Raw genomic sequence first — 24,486 nt, 5'->3', positions numbered from 1 at the left:
AGTGCACCCTGGGTAGGAAACATGCGCTGTGGTCTCCTGTAAGGTGTTGGTTTCTTGACAGAGTACACAATTATTATTTTTTTTATAAGAGCCTGCCGATGTACTAACTACAATGTTTAAGAAATTTTCAACGATGGAATTGGATGTTACAGCACTGGCGTTATAAGAAAATAACAAAGAAAAAGAATTGCGAAAGCAGAGAACGTTTATTTGCACTTATAATGTGCAAAACTGCAAATGCCAACAATGGTAAATACTACTTTGTCTAATAAAAATACATAAATAACTTACGTGAGTGAGTAGGAATGTTTCAGAATGACGTTTCGGAAGTCTGTACTACTTCCTTCATCAGGTAATAGAATAAAAAACTTTAGGAGCCAAGCATGGTACCACGTTGTCAAATTGTAAGTTGAGGATAAAAAAGTAAAAAGCTACGGTGACGGCATAAAATCTCCGATGGAAATCTTCGCTGGTTAAAAATTCCCTACGTTAAAAACAAAAACCACAACTATAATAATAAATATCGAAGACCCTGGTGACTTCCGTCAGTGTTGGGTAGAACACATGGATGGTGAGCGCTCCTATCCTGCGTTGAAGGTGAAATTTCCCCTCCGGCGTTCCCCTCTAAGATCGTATAGGTCACCATTCCAAGGTGAACTCCCGCTGTTCTTCGACGGCCTTCACAACCTCGGGAGTGACATGAAAACCCATTTTAGTGTCGGTATTTACCGCTTTATCCCACTTTTTAAGAAAAGTGATCCACCCTTCCTCCACATTACTGTCATCTCTGTTAAGCTTGTTCCTTTTTCCTGTGCACATAAATGCAGCTTCATAAACGTTCCTGTTTAATTTATTCTCCTCCTTCTTAATTACTCCCTTTTTATAATCCTATGTCCGTTCATTCCGAAACGTCATTCTGAAACATTCGTACTTACTCACGCAAGTTATTTATATATTTTTATTTGAATTGATAGACTAAAACACACCATTGTAATATGGACTTCGTCTAATGACAAATATACTTCAGTCATTGACATTTTTTCATTGACTGTAATTGTAATTTAGTTGTTTCAGTTTCTAATTATTTTTTCTCGCATACATGAAAGAAAATATTTTGCCAGCTTTTTACTAAAGCTGTCAAAGCAGACACTTCTCATTAAACGACGCAAAGAATACTCCTCCACGGGAAATATTTTTTTTCTCGTATGACAAACAAATGTTTACAACAGGTCGGCACACTTTTTTCACTTATGCACATATCACTAATTGAATACCTTATGACATGTCAATATCATCAAGAGTAATATTACGGTGCAGTGGGCTTTTCCTAATCTTTATTGGGGACACGAGTTTTCTCATCACCACTGGACTGGAGACTGTTACTGCAGACATGCACAGACAGTGCAGTGTGCATACTGAACACTTGTGAACAATCATTTGTGACATCCACATACCTTTGAATTTCTTATTCAAATTCTTATGCATAAATTCTATTACACCTGTAATGATATCAAATTTTTTGAAACACACTGTACAATGAATAAGTAATCTGAAGTAAAATGGTCACAATCACAAATATATTATATCCAAATTATTTCCACAAGGAACAATTTGAACAACTGCTCCAATTATTTACATCCTGACAATTTTGTAGCTACACAATTCAAATTTTGATAAATGAAATGCATAAAAGTTTTGTTTTCCATCACACCTCACAATTAATGAATATAGAAAAAATGTTAACACTCACTTAGTCTGTGTCTTGATACTGGAGAAAGAGGGAAGATTTCATATTTCACAGGTTGATGTTGGATAACCTGAAAAATAAAATGGCAAATGAGAAGAAAATGTCAGCTTTCCATCAAAATATTTATCATATAACAATACAAAATGACAAGTGAAAAGTATCAGATCCAGGTAGTGCTGCTGTCATTTCCTGCCAAGATGATGCTGTACTGGACTTCATAACATCTTTTCTTTATAATTTATATGCCCAATAATGTTTTTCATTTAAAATTTCATTTTCTGGAGTTTGATGAGTGTTAACTTTTTTCCCCTCCTGCCCTTCAATTGTAGCTGGTACTACAAATCACCACAAATCTACTGTACACCACTCACACTGTGTTGAACACAACATGCTGAAACATTCCACCAGTACTGTCCTTTAAGAAAAGATATACAGTAGATACATTGCATAATATAAAGTATGTGTACAATGTCAATTACATTGTGCACATACTAAATGGTGCATTTTTTTAAAAAAAAAGTCTAAACTGAAACAATCTTATGGCACATAAGATACAACAAAAACCACTACTTACAGAGGTGATAATGAACCAGTGTACAAAAATCTGTGATGTAATGTTTGTTTTTGAATGAGCTGGTTTTGATCATATTCCAGCTGGCAGTAGGAATATCCATCTAGCAAAAATAACTTGTGGCCATATAACAGCAAAATCTGTCCAAGTTACACTATGACCACATACAATGAAAATATAAGAAAATGAAGAACTAATGTTCACATTTCACAGTAATTTACTAGATGCCTGGATAACCTTTACAACTCTCAGTTAACTCAAAATGCTTTGTAGTTGTCATTTCTGATGGGCTTCCCAAACCTTGAAAGAGACCACTGTCCTGTGCCAAAGCACAATTCTGTAGGAATGACTCACTGGCAAAGTTCCAACAAGTAAGAGGCCAGATAAAATACCCTGTACTCTGTTACATTTAGCATTGAAAAGAAGGTCTCTAGGATGGAATAAAATGTTTTACATTTGCAAATTTGTAAAACTTAAAGAGGACAATTGCATTTCTACATATTAACACTTTCCAGTCTTACGGTTTTCACACGTCTTTTACCTGTGGACGGATGTTTTAGGGCATTTTTTTAAAAATCCACAAAAATCCACTATTAATGGTATTACAATGAATTATATATCAAATGAAAGCTTAGATTCTGTTATAATAGATAATTCAATAGATGATACATTTTTATAATTTACACATTGCAATATTTATTGAAAAATTATGTATGTTTTGTATTTTTGAAACATCAGCATAAACATGCACTGTGCATGTTATATATAAAAAAAAAATAACGGTAGTCTTTACCCAACCAGCATACGATGCTCTCTGGTGGCAAAAAATAGAACTATCTCCAAGAGTGTGTAACGATACTCACATAAGGTTCAGGCAAAAAAATTTAAACGCAACGGAAATACGGAAATCTTATCCTAGCCAATTGGTGACTGGAACGGGTGTTTTACTCTGCTCGCATCACATCCGATTCCAGACCGGAAAGTGTTAACAAAATATAGAACATGGTGTTTGATTTTACCAGGCATTCCAGACCAAATCACTACGACAATGTACATGAACATAGTGTGTATGAAGGTCACCATATTTTTGCTACACTTACATGTACAAACCCACATAACCATAAACAAGTTTTAGAATATTCACTTCAGAAGTAAAGGTAATAACGAGAAGGTGAACATAACAGTAATTGGCTGTTGGGCAGGAAGAGGGAAGCAGGTTAGTATCAAAGGCGAGATTTTGTGTGATGCTTGCCATACTGACTAAAAAAAAATCAACATTTTATAGTGTAAATAGAAGAGTGACAACAACAAATACAAAATGTTTCAAAAAGAAATTCTCAGATGAGATGCTAGTTGAAAGTTAAAGGCAGTTTCATTTTTCTGGGGAAAGAAGGGAAATAGTTTGATGCTCACTTCTAAGAAACTGAACACATTTCATAAGTCAGTATTTTCCAAACAAATGTAACTGCATCAAGGTGGAAAGTCCAAATTTTTACTTCCTCTGAAATTCGAAGGTAGCTATCCAGACAGCCGCAGGGAAGGGAAAGTTTCTCTTTGCTGATCTGCAGCTTCTACCCTCTCCTGAATAACATGGGATTAACTACACCTTTTGTATGTAGGTTTTTGTCCTTGGAACACCCACCAGCCAGTGATTTGTGAAAGTCTTCTAATGTGCCCTCAGTTGTCAGTTGTGATTAGTCAGGGTCAAAGTGTGGCATGGTGTATCTCAAGCAAACGCTAGTGATGACTTGTTTCAAGCAATAAATGAAATAGAACATTTTACTAACCATGTGTAAATAAACAAAATCAAAGAAAATCATGAACGTCTTTAAGTGAGAACAGGTAGCTAATGCTGTCTTGTGTGTTCCATTTAATTGTAGCATAATTACTAATACTATTTGGTCCAGGAATTAATTCGTGCGCCTGGACAAGAGATGGCGTAACGAGCGTATCGTCCCACAGTTCCGTGTATCCACACATGCGTTGAAAACTCCTGTCAGCCCGCATCGTTCGTAGTATAGGGCAGTTGATTGATGCGTCAACAACAGCATTTTGTAGTCAACTGAACATGGCGCAGTTGGTGCCAGATAAAGTGTTTTTGCGGGGTGTTCTGCTTCATTACTTTAACATGCAGAAAAGTGCTACCGAAAGTCATCGTATTTTGGTGGAAGTGTATGGTGACCATGCGCTAGCTGAGCGAACGTGACAGAAGTGGTTTGCACGGTTTAGAAGTGGTGATTTCGGCCTGGAAGACCAAGAGTGACCTGGACAGCCAAAAAAATTTGAAGACGAAGAATTGAGAGCATTGCTCGATCAGGATTCGTGTCAAACGCAGGAAGAACTTGCAGAAGCATTAGGCGTTGATCAAACAACAGTTTCCAAACGCCTCAAAGCCATGGGAATGATTCAAAAGATGTCACATTGGGTTCCACATGAATTGAAAGACAGAGACATTGAAAGACGAAAAACCATTTGCGAATTGCTGCTTCAAAGACAGAATAGAAAGGGGTTTTGCATCGCATTGTTACTGGCGATGAGAAGTGGATCCATTACGAGAACCCGAAACGAAAAAAGGCCTGGGTGAAGCCAGGTGAACCAGGTCCATCACAACCGAAACGAGATATTCACTATGCAAAGGTTATGCTGTGCATATGGTTTGATATGAAAGGTGTGGTGTACTATGAGCTGTTGCAACCGGGTGAAACAATTAATGGAGAACATTATCGACGACAATTAATGTGTTTGAAGCAAGCTCTGGCCAGGAAACGAATGGGAGAACAAACATGATAAACTTATTTTTCAACATGATAAAGCTCGCCAACATGTCGCAAAACCGGTCAAAATCTATTTAGAAAATGTCGGATGGGAAGTTTTACCACACCTGCCATATTCACCAGACATTGCTCCTTCGGACTACTACTTGTTCAATTGCATGAATAACGATTTGATTGGTCAGCGGTTCACTTCTTCAGAAGATATCGAAAAATGGGTCTCTGACTGGATCGCTTCAAAGGATGAGGACTTCTTTCACCACAGAATCCGTAACTTGCCTGACAGATGGGCGAAAGTGGTGGCTCGCGATGGACAATATTTTTCTTAAGGTATTTATGTATTTTGTGTTTGAACTACAGCTTCAATGTGTGCGTAACAACCGCACAAATTAATTCCTAGACCAAATATTGTGAGAGGACCTCGCACAAAATACAACAACTTTTATGGTAAGTTCTACTGCATGTTCACTATATTTGATTATAATGTAGCACAGTAGTTTTATGTTATTGATTTTATTTAATAGTGTATGTTTTTGTTAATTTAAATTTTGGATAATTAGAATTCTTTTCGTGTCCTCTAGTATTTTGAAGCACGGTTCCACAAAAATGATAACCATAGTCATGTGTCACTGCTCACATATAAAAGCTAGTATATAGTCTGAAAAATTAGAAAAGAAAAAAATCCCTGCACACTCCAGTGTAGCAGCTTTTCTAGCATGCACTTCAGGAAACAAAAAAAAAATGCATTAATTGAATAATGTTGAATTGTACAATTTTCTGTAAATATGATTAATTTTGTATCTGCAAATGGTTCTAATATTAAATATACATCACCTGACATGTAAGCAGTCCCAAGTGAAATAATTTTAATAATAGGTAGGGTATCTACAAGTTTCTATTGATTTGCCTATACAGAGTGGCCACTCTAGGCCATGATAAAATTCAAGTAAATTCCCAGTTTCCAAGGCTATTTCAACCTTACATATTACCGCATATCCACATATATTAACAATATAAAGGCTTTGTGCAATTCCAATGTACCCAAAAATTCTAATTCAATTCAATTGAAGGGTACATATATTTAATTCAAGGTGTAGAGTTCACATTTGCCATTTCACCATACTCAGACTAGAAATACATCCAAATACACAAGTCACAAATGTTAAGGGACATAGTAATCTACGAGAAATTGTTAATTGTATAACAATTTCAGATTTATCTAATCAACTTCAAGATACCTTTATCTTGCAATAATCTTCCATCTACAAAGGACACTAACAAAGGAAACAGATTGAAAGAAATCAGTTTTATTTTGTACACAGCTTTCTTATATTTCCCTTTGACAAAAATAAAAGGTAAACTGTGAAAAACTTGCCTCATGGCATTAATAAATATGTATAAATTGAATGGGATTTGGATTAATAAAAGTTGCAATTTTTCACGTCTACGGAGAAAAATTCAAGCAGAATTCACGCATAATTCCTGGGGAGTAGCCACCCTACTATATGACCAAATGTGAAAGAAAATACAGGATGCAGCACAAGTCACCACGTCGAAACTGCAAGTTGCATACTGAAGTAACAACAATAATCAACTTAACAATGCCTCAGCTGTAACTGACAACTGTTATTTGTCTCTCTCTGGCAGCAATTAATCAACTGTGGAATAAGTTTACGCTGCAGAGTCACTTGCAGTGGGGTAGTGACTATTTCTGAACATCGTATAACTAAATGAATCAAGGGGCATTCCAGTGTAATGTGTGACATTCATACATAAAATCTGAGTCTATGAGCATGCGACTGGATAAAAATACTCATGGGGCCGATTGTTTAAAACCGTTGATCCTCGATTAGCCAGTAAAATTCACATGCAGTCACACTGAATCTTCATTTTGTGTTTATAAAAGTTGAACTGAGATTACGTCCCTGCGATCTGAAGTCAAAGTTAACCTGCAAATTTTCTCTGATCAGCAGACTTGGACTGTGGTTTAGCTGTTTATCTGTTTAAAAAATGTGTTGCAAGTGAACGTATGCTGCAAGATTCAATTCATAAATCCTGTTTCCCTAACAATAATAAAGAAGCACCAAACATGCACAACAAGGTGAAAAACATTTCTTTCTACATTATTGTGCGTCATTGTTATTTACAGTTTGAAATATTGTGCATTTTTTCCTTGAAATTTACCTTAAATGATTGCAAAAGCATATTGCTTAATTTCTCGATCAGCCAAAGGTAAATTAAGAGTAATCAAGCATAGATACAAACAGAAAATATGACCCACTAACAATTTATTTTGTTGATATTATTGTGAAACTTTCGTTGGGATGAAGTGCGAGTATAAAAATATTACCATTTCACTTTATTGCATCCAGCCCAGTGTCACTGCAATTCAATTTTGCATTGAACAGAGCATGTAACTTGCGATGTGTATATACAGTTGAACCTGAGTTATGCGTATGTCAAGGTAGAGAAAATAATACATCTGATAATTACTGGAAATCAGATTTATGTACAATGTCATATCATTAAAATACTGTAATTGTGTTTATTTTGAGGTACAATATATACGTAATAGATGTTATTTCTGTCATAAAGTGATAAATTAATGAATCTGAAAGTTTGATTCTTAAATACAAGTAAGAAGAGCTTTTCATATATCTTCTCTCTTGTTGACAGCTGTGTTTTGTCGATTTACTACCCAATTTTAAAAATTCATCTAAAATAGCATTTATTTTACTAATGACTGAGCAAAGTGTGGTATCTGCAGATTACCAGTTATAGTTTTATGTGAAATAGCATTCACTTCCTGCATAAATTTTACTTTCTGGTCAAGTGTGTAACTTTCCTCTTTCTGTTGTCTACAGCTGACCAGTAGCAACTGAAAACTCTCACTTCTGTGACATTGTTGTAGCTTGGTTACAATTAAATCAACTGTATTTTAACAACACCGAATTACGTACAAACAAGGTTTAATTAACATGTTTTTAAAACAGTAATTTTGTATATCTAATGCTCTATGAACTAAGCATGTTTCACTTTAGTTGGTAAAGCTCTCTCTGCTACACTACACATATATAGTTCACAAATCGAGCATTCAGAAGAAAAAGGTTAATAAACAATCTTTGTTCATTCTTCAAGCACATAAAAGTAAACTACATCAAAAATGTCGTTAGAAAAGGTTGCAAAAAATACATAAAAGCTTTATATACCATCAAATTTTGTACATATTATAGCCAGCAAGCATTAATCAAAATACTTGTGTGTTTCTCTAGTGAGTTTAATTCATTGATTGATCTAGTTTATATAATTATGCTTCTCAGCCACTTTCGACATATCATGAGATGGATGAAGTGAGAATAACACACATGCAGGAATGACCCAACATGAGCCCCACAAAAGATTATCCTGGTTGTGAGTCCAGATGACTAAGTCCCACTAGTCTGCAAACTGCAGTCCAGGGTGTACTACATGGAAGGGAAGTTGACTGTTGAGTGTCTTCAGAAACCATCACCCCTACTATTTGTTTAAGTTCGTATGACTAACCTACACATCTACGTGTGAGCACTTTCCCATGAGGTACTTTATTTCACAATAACGCATCTCCGCAAGCTAAAAACAACAGAAAGCCTTCATAAACAATGGTAAATTTACATTGTTAGCTTAAGAGTGCTGGGTTCGATGTTGATAGTAATTTTACTTTGTTCTTCGAATTTGCCCATATTTTTGTGCTTGTAAAATGAAATTTGTATTCATAATTGGGAAAAGAGACACGCGGTAGTATATAAATACAGAGAAACTAGTACTCACGTTTATCTGCGAAGCTGTTTTTTCTTCTTTTTCGATTAATTTCAGTAGCCACTGCCACCATCCTCGTTGGAACTTGCTTGAACCACGAGGATGGTGGCAGTGGCCACTGAAATTAATCAAAAAAGAAGAAAAAACAGCTTCACGGATAAAAGTGAGTACTAGTTTCTCCGTATTTATGAAATTTGTATTTAAAAAAGTAGTGAAACTAGTCTGAGATACAAGTAATTGGACGAATGTTGGTCACACTTCAGGGCTAAATATCTTGCTTATTTGTGGTTTCTGCATCTTGAAATAAATTTCAGTCTTTGTAAAAACTCGAAATCTGTAGATTAAATTTGAAATGTTTGAAAATTTGAGTGTGTATGGTTGGTCACCAGCAATTATCTGGGTTATGTTAAATTAGGCATCACTTCCCTGATTATGGCTTCACCTCAAGCAAGAGAATAAATCAAAGTGCCCAAAGGCGCCCACCCAGCGTCGAATAACATGGGTACCTGGGGGGAAACCCTGGGGGGTAAAGGCGGTCAGGGGCGTGATGCTGATCACATCACCCCCAATCACGACCGGATCAAGAAAGTGTGGGGCGTTACCCCCACACCCCCTATACGCCTTCATAGCGTGGTGCTAAGCACAGGGGAACACTTTACCTTTTTTACCTTTTTGCCCAAAGGACCGCAATGCTAATGTACAAAGAGTAGATAGGTACAGGAGATGCCTGTTATAGTATTTCTTTACAAAAACTTCACTCAAACATGTGTTAGGTATTTCCTAATACACTGCATTTTAACAAGTTTTAAGTAATGCACAGACCACTGAGCTCCTCCAGGAACGCTCAACTTTGGAACAAAGCACAGTTGCTATAGTGGAACCACAAGAAAAAAACATGCGTAGAACCACCTCGCGCCCCTGGGTGTGGGGAAGGGCAGGGGGAAGGAACATTCAGCGTGGCCCACAAACAGTGTTGCCAGACCAATTGATTTCTCGGGAGAATTCCTTAATAAACTATTGATATGAAACCTCCAAAGGCCTGCTCATCTTACTTGAACATGGAGGGGAGAGGTAGAGTGGAACTCCACTGAGCCGTGAAAAGTGCTGTTTGAACTGTGAAATTATGTCAAACGCTATTCAATTATGCTAGGACACAATCATTATTAGTTTATTACTATTTTTAGATGGCTGTATTCTATCCCACACCGAAATCTATTTATATTTTAGTTATTTTACATTGCTTTTGTGCCTCTACGGGTAAGTACGACAACGAGGATGAAATGGATGAAGTGACACAAACACAGTACGTCCATGCCTTACTACGTAGAACATCTGACTTCGTAGCATGGGCAAATTATTTTATACATGTACATGTATCTTCAATTATTGAAGAAGGCATGCTGTCTAGTTCACCAATATATTTCACATACGTAATTCATTTTCTCATTATGGTGCAGGATGCGTGTCAACCCCCAACGATACCTGTATACCAAACACCAGCAGAAGGTAAATTAATTTGTTATTGTTAGCAATCGACTTGAAAGATTGTGGAAAATCGCAGAGAACGAAGGAGGCACGTTAGCTTCATTTGTGAACACAACTTTCTACAATTTACTGTCATAAATATTCTTTGCGAAAATAGAGGCATGGCAGACCCCTTGTGTTGGGGCTGAGAAAGGGCAAACTTGAGGGTGGTTTCCATGCACCCTCTTAGATTTTACCACCGGAAGATGGGAAAGAGATGAAAGACATTGGTCGGGTCCCTGGGGCAGTTTACTTTCTTTTGTTTGAAACACGTCCACTTCTGAAATGGATGTGTTTGGTTTCTTGTCGCCAAACGCAGGATGCTGAGTTTAGCACCATTGTTACAAAAGTATCTGCGACGTTTACACTGCAGCAGGGGGCTTTCATTGTGACCCTTTGCTTGGCGACTCTAGGTTATTAACAACCTATCTTGTTCCCTTCTGGAAAATGAATGTTGACATAAAAGTAACTATTATTTCAGACACATGAGTTGTTTTCAGTCACATTAATTTACATCCATTATTATAATAGGAACGTGATAATTTCAAACTCAAGTGGTCTTTCCTGAAGAGGGCAACGCTATAATGGGTTAATATGCCTTGTTTACCCGCCTGATAAAAAATACATTGTTTCCCCCTCGCTGGAAAAAATCTGCGGACGTCCCCATGTCCCCCAGTGGGCATGCCTATGCCCCCCCAAAACGTTGTTCATCCGCTACTATTAGATCATTGGATTTTGTACCAGATCTTCTGGTTTCCCAAGGAACAATCTCCAGATTTTTTCAAGTCAGACCTGCAACACTGCCCCGAGCACCGACAACGGCAGGGAAGATGGGCGAACGCTTTTGACGGAAGGTTTTCCCCTTGTGGTCGAACTATAAGTTGGGCATGTTTTATGACATTTCATGGATGCAGAATTGAGTAGCAGGGAGCAACAGCTGATAACAATTGACAATCATCTTGCGATCCATGCTTTTCACAGAACAGGTATTATCTATTTACATTTGTTTATGCCCAAGTTCCTTTTGTTTTATTATGATTTAATCAGGCTACAAATGCAATTTTAATATGGTTCAATGTCAATTTACTTCTGTTAACACATACTACAGAGTTTTAGCGATTACTTGAAATTTTGTTCAATGTATGCTTTCGTAGTTAGGTTAGGCAGGCCAGGTTTGGTTCTCTTAGCATTAAAACAAAGTCCCTAAACGCATTCTACTAAGGTTCCGATTTACTTCTACATTAATTCCTACTAGTCTAAGATACTTAGTCGTTTGACAACAGAAAATACATTGTCCATGGAAAACATGCATGCTCGTGTAAGGTAATTTTTAAGCTGTTTTTTCAACATAAATAACTCTTTCTTGAAATTTAAACAGTGCTCATTACTTTAAGGAAGGCTCAGATTTTGTGTGACAATGATTGCCAAAATTCTAAGATAATTAGTCTTCCTGCTAGGAGAATTTGAAAAAAATTATAAAACAATTTAGAACAGTTACCTTCATTTATATCAATAACTGCGAACAATGTTATGTAGTGTATTTACAATTATGTAAACATTGATGACTTTAATCAGAAGCCATATCTTTGTGTATTATACCTTTTAAGCTAATTGTTCGTGGCCCCTGCTCGCCATCTTGTCACTAGCAGACGACTATGCTGACCATAGTTAGTGCGTGAATTCCTTGCAGCCTGAAGGAGCAAGTGCTTCCAGGAACCTTGCTACCTCGGTTTGCTCCAACGTTGAGCATTCCTAATTATATCCAAAACAAACTACATCTTATTTAATGTAGCAAGCAAATTTCTCAAGTTTATTTGTGCTATGAACTGTATTTTTGAAGCACAAAGAATGTGCATTAGAAAAATATATTTGCAGGCAGACGACTTTTTTAACAGGTAACCAAAATGTGCCTCTTTGCAACTTCACAGGTTTGTTACTGCTACCAATCATATAGTGCATCACAAAAGTTGTTGCAGTCAGGCAACACAAAAATGAACTATTTTAATAACTGTTTCCATCATCGTTCTACAAATACTTAGTCAAATCTTATCTATCAGGGTACAAATTTCAAGTGGTATTTTCATTTGATAAAATACAACTATTTAAGTTGATTGCACATAGGCTATTATCCTGTCAACCACAATATCAACTAGTCTTCTTGCGTGGAATTATTCATGATTAACTTAGATGATTGAGGAAGGGGTACAGTTTGTACATCAAGCAACACATTCTACTCTGAGAACTGGTGACTTAAAGGAAATCATGTGTTTTTCATTCTTTCGTGTACCTGACTACCTTCCGCACTTGTTTTAAATTTTCTTGCACTTCCGTTTTCTATTCTTGACATACTCTATCTGCAAAGTTTCTATGAATATCACTGCCATAGGCTTTGACAATGTTCATAACATGAGAAAAAAAAAAAAAATCTTACCGAAACCGGGAATATCAATATCTCGTGCTCGCACGTTGATTCAAATAAGGAACTGCACTGCCGACCGGTCTAGTTCAGGCTTTGTAATCTATTAAAATATGGCCAATACGAACTCACTTCACTTTACTCAATATACTTAAAACACTTCTTCTTGTCAAACGAATACATTTTTCATGAATGATCCATTGTAATAATCCCGAAAGATTTACCGCAAACACGTTATCACGGTTCAGAACGATTTTTCCGTTTGGTGCAATTCTGCTTGTCGAGAGTTTATTCTAAGTTGCTGAAACCTCATACATTCATTGTAGAAATAAGTTTACCAAAAAATTACAAAGATGAGACGTTTACATTCCTACCCTCACCTTTCCACAAATTAAAAATACTTACTGCTCTAACCTGCTTCTTCAACAAGTAACACACGCAAGTCCATACTCTTGAAGCCAGCAACAAAAACGCACGAAGGCCCATTTGCAATATTTTCAACATTTGTAGTCTTTCCTTAAGTCTTACCAAGTTCTATAAAAAATAACTGTTGAACCCTAATAGCTTTCTGTTCAAACAGCTATACCACATATCATTATTCACACTACCGCACAAATATAAGCCGCCATGATGCACCCATTTCCTTCGCGCAGCAGAGGGCGCATGTCAACGGAGGTCGTAATCTGTAGGTGGCAGCACATAAATAAAAATAAAAAACATTCTGCAAGCGTGCGGTGTGTTTCCGTAAGTGAACTCGGTATTATTTTGTAATTACATCGAATAAAGAACATGTACCAAAGTGTCATGAAACATGAAATTCAATTAGTGTTAAAATATATATAGAACAATTATTATTTTCTCCATCGATGAAACAGTTCAAGTTTGACAATTCGCCGTGAACCGACAAATGCCGTTGCCATTTTTTTTTTTTTTAAATAAATCGCATGCTAGGCTTTTGAAAAGGGATGTCACTGGACATTCTCAAGATAATTTTCATACTTCTTTGAAATCTTATTATTTCATTGGCAATACATTGCATGAATTGCCCCCAATAAAGGGGGGGGGGGTGTCAATGTCAGATGGTGACAATTTGGAACACGTCCTTACTATAGTAAATGTAAACGAATTAAGATCTATTGTGTAATTTTTTCTTATTAGGAAACTGGTATTTTCTTAACTAATTAGTAGAGACATGTTTACAGTAAAAATACAACGTTCCTTAAGCACAAGGAAAATAAATGTTTACTGTCAGAACTTTTTGATGAACCTTCTGACATAATTATGTAATATAGTAGTACTAAAATGTATTTATTACAAAACAAAGCGTATTCATTTTTTACCTACATTTCCACCAGTGCCTAAACCAAGGCACCAAGTTTCTCAATCACAAGTAAGGCTGGTATAGTGTGATACAGTATTGCAAGAAGTTCAAATTACAGAAGGTGCTCAATATGTAACTACTCTGTTTGACATTTCTGTTGATGCATACTGCCACAACTTCACCACTTCCTTAATTTAATAATCACCTCCAGGCCTGGATTTCTAATTGTTGAGGATTGCTCTTCTGCAACTAAAGTGCTGCTTATTGTTTGATCTCGAAAAATCAGTGATGCCATTTCCTCACCTTTCTGCAACCGATTTCACCATTACCATAAGGTTGAACATGAACCATCTTCTAAAGGGTTACAATACACAAAGCTATTTGCCATTTGGAGTGAATGCAGTGAATTGTTCTGGTGATGTAAACAAATACAAATTGGAGAAGAAATAAAACATTTATGAACTTTCTTGGTTAGGCAATAAATCTTTTTACAAACTTTCATATTGTATGAAAGGAAGGGAGAGTAACAAGTGATTGTTAAAAAAAAAAAAATCACTGATTTAAATCGCTTTAAGTAATTAATTTATAGAATAATGTATATAAGGATTTTGTTGATATCAGAATAACTTGATTGATTGATTGATTTAGTTTATTTTACTTCGCGTTTTGTACCTCTTGGCTAATTTGGTAAGATGGGGATGAGTGATGAAATAATGAAATTGATGAATGGACATTCACAAACAACCAAGCCCGACCGGGATTCGAACCCGAGACCCTTGGCGTCGCAGCGTGATGTGCTAACCACTCGGCCACAGGGTCGGGCATCAGAATAACTTTTGGTCAAAGTACATTAATCTTGTAATCATTTAATGATGTTTATTAGGCTCTAAGAAAGGAAATAAATGATGTGGATGATTGTGTGAAGCTCATACGAAAGGAAATGTAATAGCCTATGTAAACTTTAAACACATGTAAATTTCTCTTGAAATAATCTTCAATAATTTCTATGGGCAAAGATTGCAAACATTTTGTGTAGAGATACTGTTTACTGTGTACAAAATACTAATTATGTTAAACCGTAAATAGTGTCATTATCATTAAACTGTAAATAAACATGTCAGCTGAAATTTGGAAACTATCATTAAAGAAATTGCCAAATTCAGCTACAAAAAAACTATAAAAATATTTTAAGGTACAATTATATAGCTAGTACATCCAGAATGTTTTATTTTCATGGGAAGAAAAGTTACTGAAATTATTATAGTTTCACTAAAACACTTAACAAACATTTCCATAGTAGGTTCATATATACAGTATGAGGAACAGAAAAATATATATTTACATATATTTTTTATGTACTTTAATCAAACTGTTCAAATATTTACAGGGTGATTTGCTAGAAAAAGCCTTTGTATAAAAAACATATATCTATATGTATGGTGCCAAAAACCCTACAAGCAACTTTAAGCATGGTTTTTGTAAAAACAATCAATTTAATTTTATAAAATCCAATTTAAATAAAAGAAAATCATCAAAAATGATCTTTTAAAATAAAAATCATGATTTTTATCCACCCTGCCTTGTAACTTACATCATAAATACTCAGATTGCTCTTAACCGTGCATAAGTCGCGCACAGTATCTAGTTCTAGGTGTGTGGTTTTAACGTCATCTTTTATCAATGATTGTTTTGTCAACACCCTCCCTCTGTATAACTCAGTTTCTGACCTTCCTCTTTTACCCCACATTTTTGTTTTTAAACTGTGATATTTCTGCAATAACTGAACAGTTGGTGCAAACAGATGGACTGAAAGGAAGAAGAACAGACAAAACAGTCATTTCTTTAAATTCCGAGAGAAAGTGACTCGATAGATGGACAGTTTGATTCAGATGACCATTGAGACCCATAAGCACATCATTTTTTAAGAGTGCCATTAAAAGTAAAAAATACTTTCAATCACCAGTTATTTTGTTTGCAAAAGAAACCAGGGTTGGCCCAGATGGGCCCAGCCCAGTTTTCCCCATACTGTTTTTTTCAGAAAAACCCAGTCAAAAAGTGTTTTTTTTTCATAAAATGTTGTGAAATATTGCTTTAAATACTTGTGAGGTTCTACAATTGTAAAAATATTTTGTAAAAGGCTTAGCAGAACTTATAATACTAAAAATAATGATGCAGCACAAGTCATAGTGGGTTTTTGCAGGCTATTTTCCTCAAATTGTGCTGGAAATGGACTTTCAATAGAAATAGAAAGAATATATATCCAAGAAACAAAAAAGAAGAAATACCAGAATTTTTTAGATAAAACATTTGCATTGCATACTTGAACAAAGCTTATACTTTTGAAATGTGGTAGCACTTTGGTCATCAGTCACTTCCTTATGTGGGGGAAATCATAGTGGCATAGTTTCAACTGTGATGATCAACAATCAATTTTTGCATGTTTAAAGCATTACAAGGGAGAATTTAGTACATTTTATTGAAGTGCTGTTAATTGTGGCATAATTAAATCAGAACACTATAAATTATTTTTCTCATCATAATTGGTTGCTTGCCTATGCAATATAAAATGTTATTCATGTCTGGTCAGGAGCTATATACCCTTGTAAGTCGTGCACTTCATGATCTACCACAATTTCAGTTTTCTTTTTCTCTCTCTTTTTTTAAGGGGTAGGGTACTCAAGTAAATACAGTGTATATGTATACTTTCATATTTTGATCATTTTTGACATTTTCAAATCTTCGAATAGACTAGTTTTGAGTTTTGTGCATGAAACTTAACAGGAAAATTATTTACTTGCACTATAATAAGACAATAAAATTATCAAAATATGATGCATGAGTTAGGGTGGGTGGGCAGAGAGGTATAAGTCATCTATTTAGTGGCCATGATAACTACTGTAAATTTAGAATCATTTAGGTAAAATTATTTCTGCAGGTAGAAAAGTTGTGAGCAAAATTGGGCAATGTGTTTCAGAGATGTTGGATGAAAAACTGATTTTCTTGTGTTTTCCCTTTATGCTATGCTCTAAATTTTTTTCAAAACTTTCGGAGTATAGGGAATTAAACTGAGTGATTTTAGAGATTTCATTGGTCCACAGTTTTGCAGTAAAACTTTTAAAATAATATTTCATAGTTTAGGAGAGGAGAACTGCTAAAATCAAAAACGTTTTATTTATGATAAACGCCATTTGAGAAAAATTGGTCACCATGTTTAAAGATAGTACACGAGAGACCGGTTTAACATGTCTTGGGAGAGCTTTAAATTATGCACAATGTTACATTTCCGTAGATTAACAAACACAGGTCTCAGCAATGTTACGGCATCACTTGAGTTTTATAAAAACACTGTAATATAGTGTGTGTTTCATGGAAGGTGGGAGTAAGTCACCAATTTTGAGAATATGATAATTGCAGCATATTTAGAGGAGCTGAAATTAATCAAAACTAGATACACCTTGAGAATAATTTTTGTTTTGCATTGCATTTATTCAAAGCATTGGAAGATTGTAGATTAAAAATGAGTTTTTCATATGCTGAGGTAAATTCCAAATTCTGACACCACCTTCAAATCTCTGCCTAAACTACATTTTTGGAGATAAGAAAAGAGAGGAGGCTCTTTTGAGAATTTTAGGGAATCACTTAAGCTATAGTCTGACAACAAATGTTTTGAAATACAGTGCATGGTTGGACAAAATCAGTCGGACAATGAAATATGGCAAACTTATAATTTGGCATTATTTATGCTTGAAACGTCCAGAAAGATAATGGGAAAAAACAACTGTGATAAACTACAAACAAACTGTACTGAAGCAGATTAAAATATTTTGTTGCATTGTATATTTGTATTATTTAATGGTCTATGGCAGCTTGTATGGAAATGAAATACAGTAAAACCTCGTTAATCCAGACCCTGATAAGCCGGACTTCACTTAATCCGGATAGGCAAAAGGCCCCCCCCCTACCCCCAAAAGTATAGAAAAGCAGAATGCAAGGTTTTAAATGTAGCTAGAAGCACCTCATTGTCGTATTGCTTTACATTTTACTTACTGTATAGTGTATTTAGGTCTATGCTCTTTAAATACACCATAATAAACGCCACCTGCTAGAATGTTCCAGAACAACTTTCTAATAGTCTGTAGGGAGGAATGTTTGTGTATATATAATGTCTTGTTTTTGTATCTTGTTACATTTGTACTTGGTACAGAGTCTGAAGAAGACCTTGCTAGAAGGTTGAAACGTTACGTTTAGTTTATGTTTTATAATAAAATAAATTACTGCCTTGGTCAGAATATTTAGTTTTTCATAATAAACGTGTTTTGTTGCTATAAACGGAGTTTTAATGCACTTTCTACTGTTCTTTTAGGTTATTTCAGTTAATCCAGACTTTCGTTAAACTGGTCAACTTATCTCCCAATTAGTCCTGATTAATGAGGTTTTACTGTAAATGAGATAAAAAAATGTGTGTGTAGCTGTAGCATATAGCATATATAATGCATTCCAACATAGCCACAACACTGCAACACTAATTTGTTTCATAAACCGAAGTTCAGAATGGAATATTCATTAATAAAATTTACTAAAAATGTGCTGCATGTTGAAAAACATATACTATACGTGCTTAAATTTGAGTATCTTTGCAAAGGGAAGAAAGTAACATATCTGATTGATAGAATTGAAAGTCTCACTGTAAAAAAGTTACAGTTATTGCTTTTTTTCTGGGAAGAATGGTTCCAGCACTATTCAAGTTGATTTGTTATTTTACTGTGTTGCTTGTTAGTGTGTTCGTCATAACAACTACTTAAAATTAAGTTACGTTCATAAACGATGATGCATCGAAGAAGTGGCGGCGATTGGGTTCCAAATCTGGGGGGAAGGGGGAGGTCGAGAACAATTAATTTCCCTTCATACATAAGGTTTGGCATAGTACGAGGGCAAAATTAGAAAAAAAGGAGGGAGGAAGGGCAACTGCTCGCTCCTCCCTGTAACCACCTTCACTGCATCCAAGTATACACACACATGCATTTCTTTTGTTTGTTTGATTGATTGATTTGGTTTATTTTATTTTTCCTTTCTGCCAAATTTGTTTGATCACAAAAATGAGAATGAGTGATGTGATGAAATTCATGAAAGAACATAGAAATAATATCCATGCCCAGGCTGGGATTTGAACCCGGGACCTCTGACATTATAGGCATTTCTCTTGTTAAAATAAGTCCTCACCTATAGTAAGGTGCCAGTACGGAGTATTGTTGTTGGCTGCCCCCCCCCAAACATGGCTTATAACATATTTTCTACTCCCCCCCCCCTGGTAGTCTGATTGGTGGATGCACTAAAGTATGTGCCTCCTCAGGGAATGCAACCCTGAAAACTGATCACATATTGATGGACCACAAGGAAAAAAAGTCCCCGCACAGCTTTCCCTTCTTCCCTCCACCTCGGGCCATAAGGTAGCATGGTTCACTCTCCGCCTCCCCTACTCGCGGGGGTATGGTGCACAGGAGTCGTGAGTCTGCGCAGGTTGTTTTGCTCGTGGTTCCACTATAGCAACAGCATTAAGTATTACACCATCCAGGAAGAGTAGAATCAAACTGTTGGACAAATATTTTAGAACAGATCATTTTAACAGAAAGGTTAACCGGCCCTCAGTCAACTATACCCTGTCTCAGTTATCTCTGGAACAAGGTCATGCATAGCACCAATGAAGGGGAGGAAATTGAGTGGGCAGAATGAAGCAGCACATGCTGTTGCAAAGAGTGGTATCTGCAGTTGCTTACCCCTTCTCCACGCAATCCAGTTCCTTCTCGTGTTCGTTTGTAGAGCCGTCTTACGTTACTACTTGTGCAGAGACTTGTTTTCATTTGCCTGCTCCAGAGATAGTTGGGACAGGGTATAAAGCAATACAAATTGAATTTTACGATATATTACTACCAGGGGGATAATGTATTTCATTTATAAAACATACATTTTCAAACATAACCAAAAAAACCCAAATAAAACCCAGTTTTGCCTGTTTTTTTTTTCAGGTTTTATCTGAAAAAAAAAAAACCCTGGCAAAATGCCAACCCTGAAAGAAACTCATGTTCCCAATTGCCTCCCTGCACCTTGTAATCAAGTGGCCCCTGGTTCAATATCCAATGAATGGACACAGTGGTTTGGATCCCACTCTAAACTGTGGGTCCAGTCCCAATTAGCCTTTCTGTGCATAAAGTGGACTTGAAAACAAAACTTAAAAGAAATTAATTTTTCCAATTTTCTGCTTGCACATGGAACATTGAAATTTTCATTATGTGGAATATTACTTATTGTAATTATTTTATTAACTAAAATATACATTTTGTAGTTTTGTTTGCAAAAAGAGATTTAATTCTAACAATGGAGAGCTTGGCGTTTTAGACTTTTAATTAAACATATTTTAAGAACCTGGTCTCTGGCACTGTGCACGACCAATGACGTAATTTTTCTCGACTGCAACCCATGAAGGGTTAAGGACTCACATTGAAGATGCAAATCAAAAATTTCATCTGCCAAAATATGTTATCATCACTCTACTGGTTTGTTGCAGAATTGCTAGAATTTCAAATCAAAAGTCATCTTTAGAAACAATTTGGAATAAACAAAAGCCTTGCATGCTCTTTCATGGAAATATCCTACTGACTGTGAGCACAATATTTTCAAAATGTATTTACTTAACCTATTAACGCCTCACATATATTGCTTCACTGAGCATAATATATAGACACATTTTTTCTTCTACACACATGAACACATCATTGAAGGTTCTTGTTGCATGATGAAAGAAAAAAAACAGTTAACACAAAAATTTTAGATAGATTTATAGATACAGTTATGTTGAAGAATGTAATATTTTCATCCGTCAATTTTGCACATTTTAAAAATATTTTTAAATTGTAGTTGTATAAAGATTTTGGTTTTGATTTTCTTAAGAAAGCATGTTTATTCTTTCTGTTTATCACCTTGATCAAGATCTTCATGTATATGAGACGCCATTTTATTCTGCAGCATAATTTGTCATGATCCCCAATTGGCAAAGTTCACTTTTGTGTAACAATAAGAGTTTGGTCATTTAATTCAATCAAGAAAGAAAGTGTCCATAACATGAACATTCCTCCCCACAGTACGAATAGTGGACTTTTCCAGAAAATCAGCTATACTCTGTCCCTTCTATCTCTGGAGCAAGGAGGGAAATTGAGTGGGCAGAGCGAAGCAGTAAACATTGCTGCGAAGGTTGGTAACTTCAGTTGCTTTCCTCCCCTCTACGCAATCTTTCCCTCTAACGTGTTCATTGGTGGGGCTGTCTCTACTTGCTCAGAGACTTGTTTTTGTTCACTTGCTCCAGGGATACCCAGGATGGAGTATACTTGCAAAGATTGTGCAATGATACTGGTAATCAACAAATGCTGAGTCGTGTTAGATGCAACAATGAGTCTGCATATGTGTCTGATGTTGGTGTTAGTGGCAGTGAATAAGATGAAGGACATTCTGGTACAATAGATATTGCGGATATTCCGCCATAAGAGGTGGTCATTATTTCAATTGAAACAAATCGGAATTTGCGCTACATGAACTGTTTGTATCTATCGAATGAGTATTTTCCCAGTAAAAAACAACTAAGCAGTAAAGAAACAACTTCGTGGAATGCAAAGCTTTAGAATTGACACTAACAACGAGGTCCTGGCTATCACATAGAAAGACAACAATGTCGTGAAAGTGGTGCCAAATCATCAGACAATGCATTATCTTTAGCAAGTGGTCAAAGACAGAAAAGAAATATATGGCCATACCACAACCAAAGGCAATTTCTGAATATAAGCAGGGTAGGTGGGGGGGGGGGGGGGAGGAGTTGACATACGTGATTGGTGTGTTTAGAAAATCGAATAAAAACTGAAGGGAAAAAGTGATATTTCCCTTTCATAAGAAATGTAATTGACGTAGATGTGGTCAATGTGATGTACTGTATTCATTAGTTCTCGACAAATCATCCCACTTCTCATCCGCCGGATGATTGCTTGAGCGTATCTTCAACTGACCTCTTTATCTGACAGTAAACGTCCAGGGAGACCATCCTATTCCAAAGGAGCAAATTTGTTCTGCAGGATGTTCAAAAGGACCCATTGGCACAAAGAAAATGTGCATTTTGCAATAAATATGTTTGCAGAGGGTCCAATAAGTGATATTTTGTTTAGCATGTTGACTGTTTTAAAATGTGGAAGAAATTAACACTTCTGTAAATACAAGAATATTACTTCATGTTCATAATAATACATGTATGTTGTCAGTGGCAGTGATTGGGTTCCAAAACTGTGGGGGAGCAAGGGCAGATTACTTTCACTTGATATATAAGGTTTACCATAATGTGCGGGCAAAAGAGGTATAAGTATAAGTAAAGTTGCCGGGGGCAACTGACCCCCATGCTTGAAATTTACTTAAATGTTTATGTTGGAGTGCTAAGCTCTCCGTGCCATAGACCATGATGGAAACTACAATTGAATTGTAGAGTTGCATTTTTGTTTTTGTACTGATCTCTCTTTTTCCCACTAAGGTGTTACTCATTTGTTAATATGCTGATGCTGCCTGTTTTGTCCTATTCATTATCTCTTGATCAATTTTTCCACTGCTATAAGACTTATGATAGTTCCTAAGTATTCATATGTTTCTACTTTCTCTAGTTGTTTCTCTTTGCATATTATATTTAGGGCTTCATTTTTCTTATCTTTAGTCACCCACATGATCTTACTCTTTTCTATATTAATCTTCATGCCTTTCCTTTTAAGTTCTTCATACCATTCTTCCACTGTTTGCTGAAGTCTCTCAGGTGTATCTGATATCAGTACGATGTCATCAGCATATAATAGTGCTTGGAGATTTACTGGCCTTAATTATGACATTTTATGTTCTCCCATAATCACATTCATGGTCAGGTGACCATATGCAACATTTTTGATTAAAAAAATCCGAGAAAAGAAATTTGGGAATTAATGGGTTAATATATTACATGTTGTAACTTACAACAGACATTCCTTATTTCATTCTATTGGGTTGGTGCGAATGAAATGTCCGCTTTGATGCCTGGTGGGAAACTCACCTCAACAACACAACACAGGGATTGACTGAGGTCACGGGTCTAACGTCATAAAGTCTGTATATGTCCAGCAAACAGGCTTTAGCACCCAGACAGTCAGGAGGCAGTGTGTTGCTGGACAGGGTCGTTTGAAAGTGCACCATGGAGAAGACAAAATTGTGAGTGATTTGTCTTTACGAATTCAAACTGGGACATTCTGCTCAGCAAGCCGTCAAAAACCTAACAGTGCATTTGGACCAGTAATGGTAAATGAACACACCATTCGCCGCTGGTTTGTCAAATTTCGTTCTGGTGACACAGCATTGCAAAATGAACCCCGTGGCCATCGACCAACATCATGTTCGGATGAGCTCCTCAGGAACGCCGTGGAAGCGGACCCTCGGAAAAGTGTTTGTGCCATTGCAGACGAGTTAGGCATACACCATACCACTGTCGTTCGGCGGCTCCGTGCGATCGGTAAAGTGAAAAAAGTTGGACTCATGGGTACCACATGATTTGACACCGGTCAACAAGACTCGCCGTCTGGAGGTGTGCAGTTCTCTGAGTGTAAGGAATAGCCGGGATGGTTTGTTGCATCAGATTGTCACTTCAAATAAAAAATGGATCTGTTATGACAATCGTAAATGATCAGGACAATGGTTGGATCATGATCAACGTCCAGGGCTGTTTCCGAAACCACCTCTCCACCCACGGAAGGTGTTGTTGCTGGTATGGTGGTCTATGGTGGGTGTGGTCCATCATGTCTTTCTCAGACGAGGTGAAACCATCAATGCAGATCGTTACAGTGCTGAACTCCATGAAATGCACTGCAAACGTCTCCGCAAGCATCCAGCAATGGTCCACAGACATGGTGCCCTCGTGTTGCACGACAATGCTCGCCCACATGTCGCGCAAAGGACGGTGCAGGCTCTCCATGAGTTGCAATATGAAACCCTTCCTCATCCAGCATATTCTCCCGACCTCTCTTCCACTGACTACCATCTCTTCCGGCATCTCAATCACTTCCTGACAGGGAAGACCTTCGCTGATGATCGGGCGGTGCAACATGCCGTTGAGGAGTTCTATGTGTCGCAGACTCCAGACTTATTTCGCCATGGAATCCAATTATTGGCTGAGCGATGACAAAAGTGTGTGGCTGCAGACGGCGACTGTTTTGATTAACTAGGTATTGTAGTTTTGATTTTTTTGGCCTTTGGCAATGACGCACCTGGGCTGGACATTTCATTCGCACCAACCCAATA

The 24,486-nt window shown here is 36.5% G+C and overlaps 2 protein-coding genes across 6 annotated transcripts in view; one reads left to right on the top strand and one right to left on the bottom strand.

Moving 5' to 3' along the window:
* The window catches only part of Dd (CTD nuclear envelope phosphatase 1-like protein dullard), a 40,509-nt gene extending 27,019 nt beyond the window's left edge, over positions 1-13,490 (bottom strand). For 2 of the 3 annotated variants that reach the window (XR_014441593.1, XM_083120417.1), the window contains exons 1-2: positions 13,230-13,490; positions 1,751-1,817 (exon numbers count right to left, since the gene is read on the bottom strand). Coding sequence is in view for 2 of the 3 variants with exons in the window: in XM_083120417.1 (XP_082976543.1) it covers positions 1,751-1,817; positions 13,230-13,328 (166 nt within the window). In the remaining variant the exon portion in view is untranslated. The remainder of the gene's footprint in view (positions 1-1,750; positions 1,818-13,229) is intronic. The other variant, XM_083120418.1, reaches the window with a different exon arrangement.
* Positions 13,486-24,486, top strand: part of LOC145986420 (selenocysteine lyase-like) — a 51,178-nt gene continuing 40,177 nt past the window's right edge. For 2 of the 3 annotated variants that reach the window (XM_083120416.1, XM_083120414.1), the window contains exon 1: positions 13,486-13,568. In XM_083120416.1, the coding sequence (XP_082976542.1) occupies positions 13,488-13,568 (81 nt within the window). In that variant the 5' untranslated portion in view covers positions 13,486-13,487. Of the gene's footprint in view, positions 13,569-13,916; positions 13,936-24,486 lie in introns of those variants that run through there. The other variant, XM_083120415.1, reaches the window with a different exon arrangement.

Source organism: Lepisma saccharinum, chromosome 4 (assembly GCF_977018435.1).
Source record: "Lepisma saccharinum chromosome 4, izLepSacc3.1, whole genome shotgun sequence".
NCBI classification, from domain to species: domain Eukaryota; kingdom Metazoa; phylum Arthropoda; class Insecta; order Zygentoma; family Lepismatidae; genus Lepisma; species Lepisma saccharinum.
This window is presented reverse-complemented; position numbering and strand designations above follow the sequence as displayed.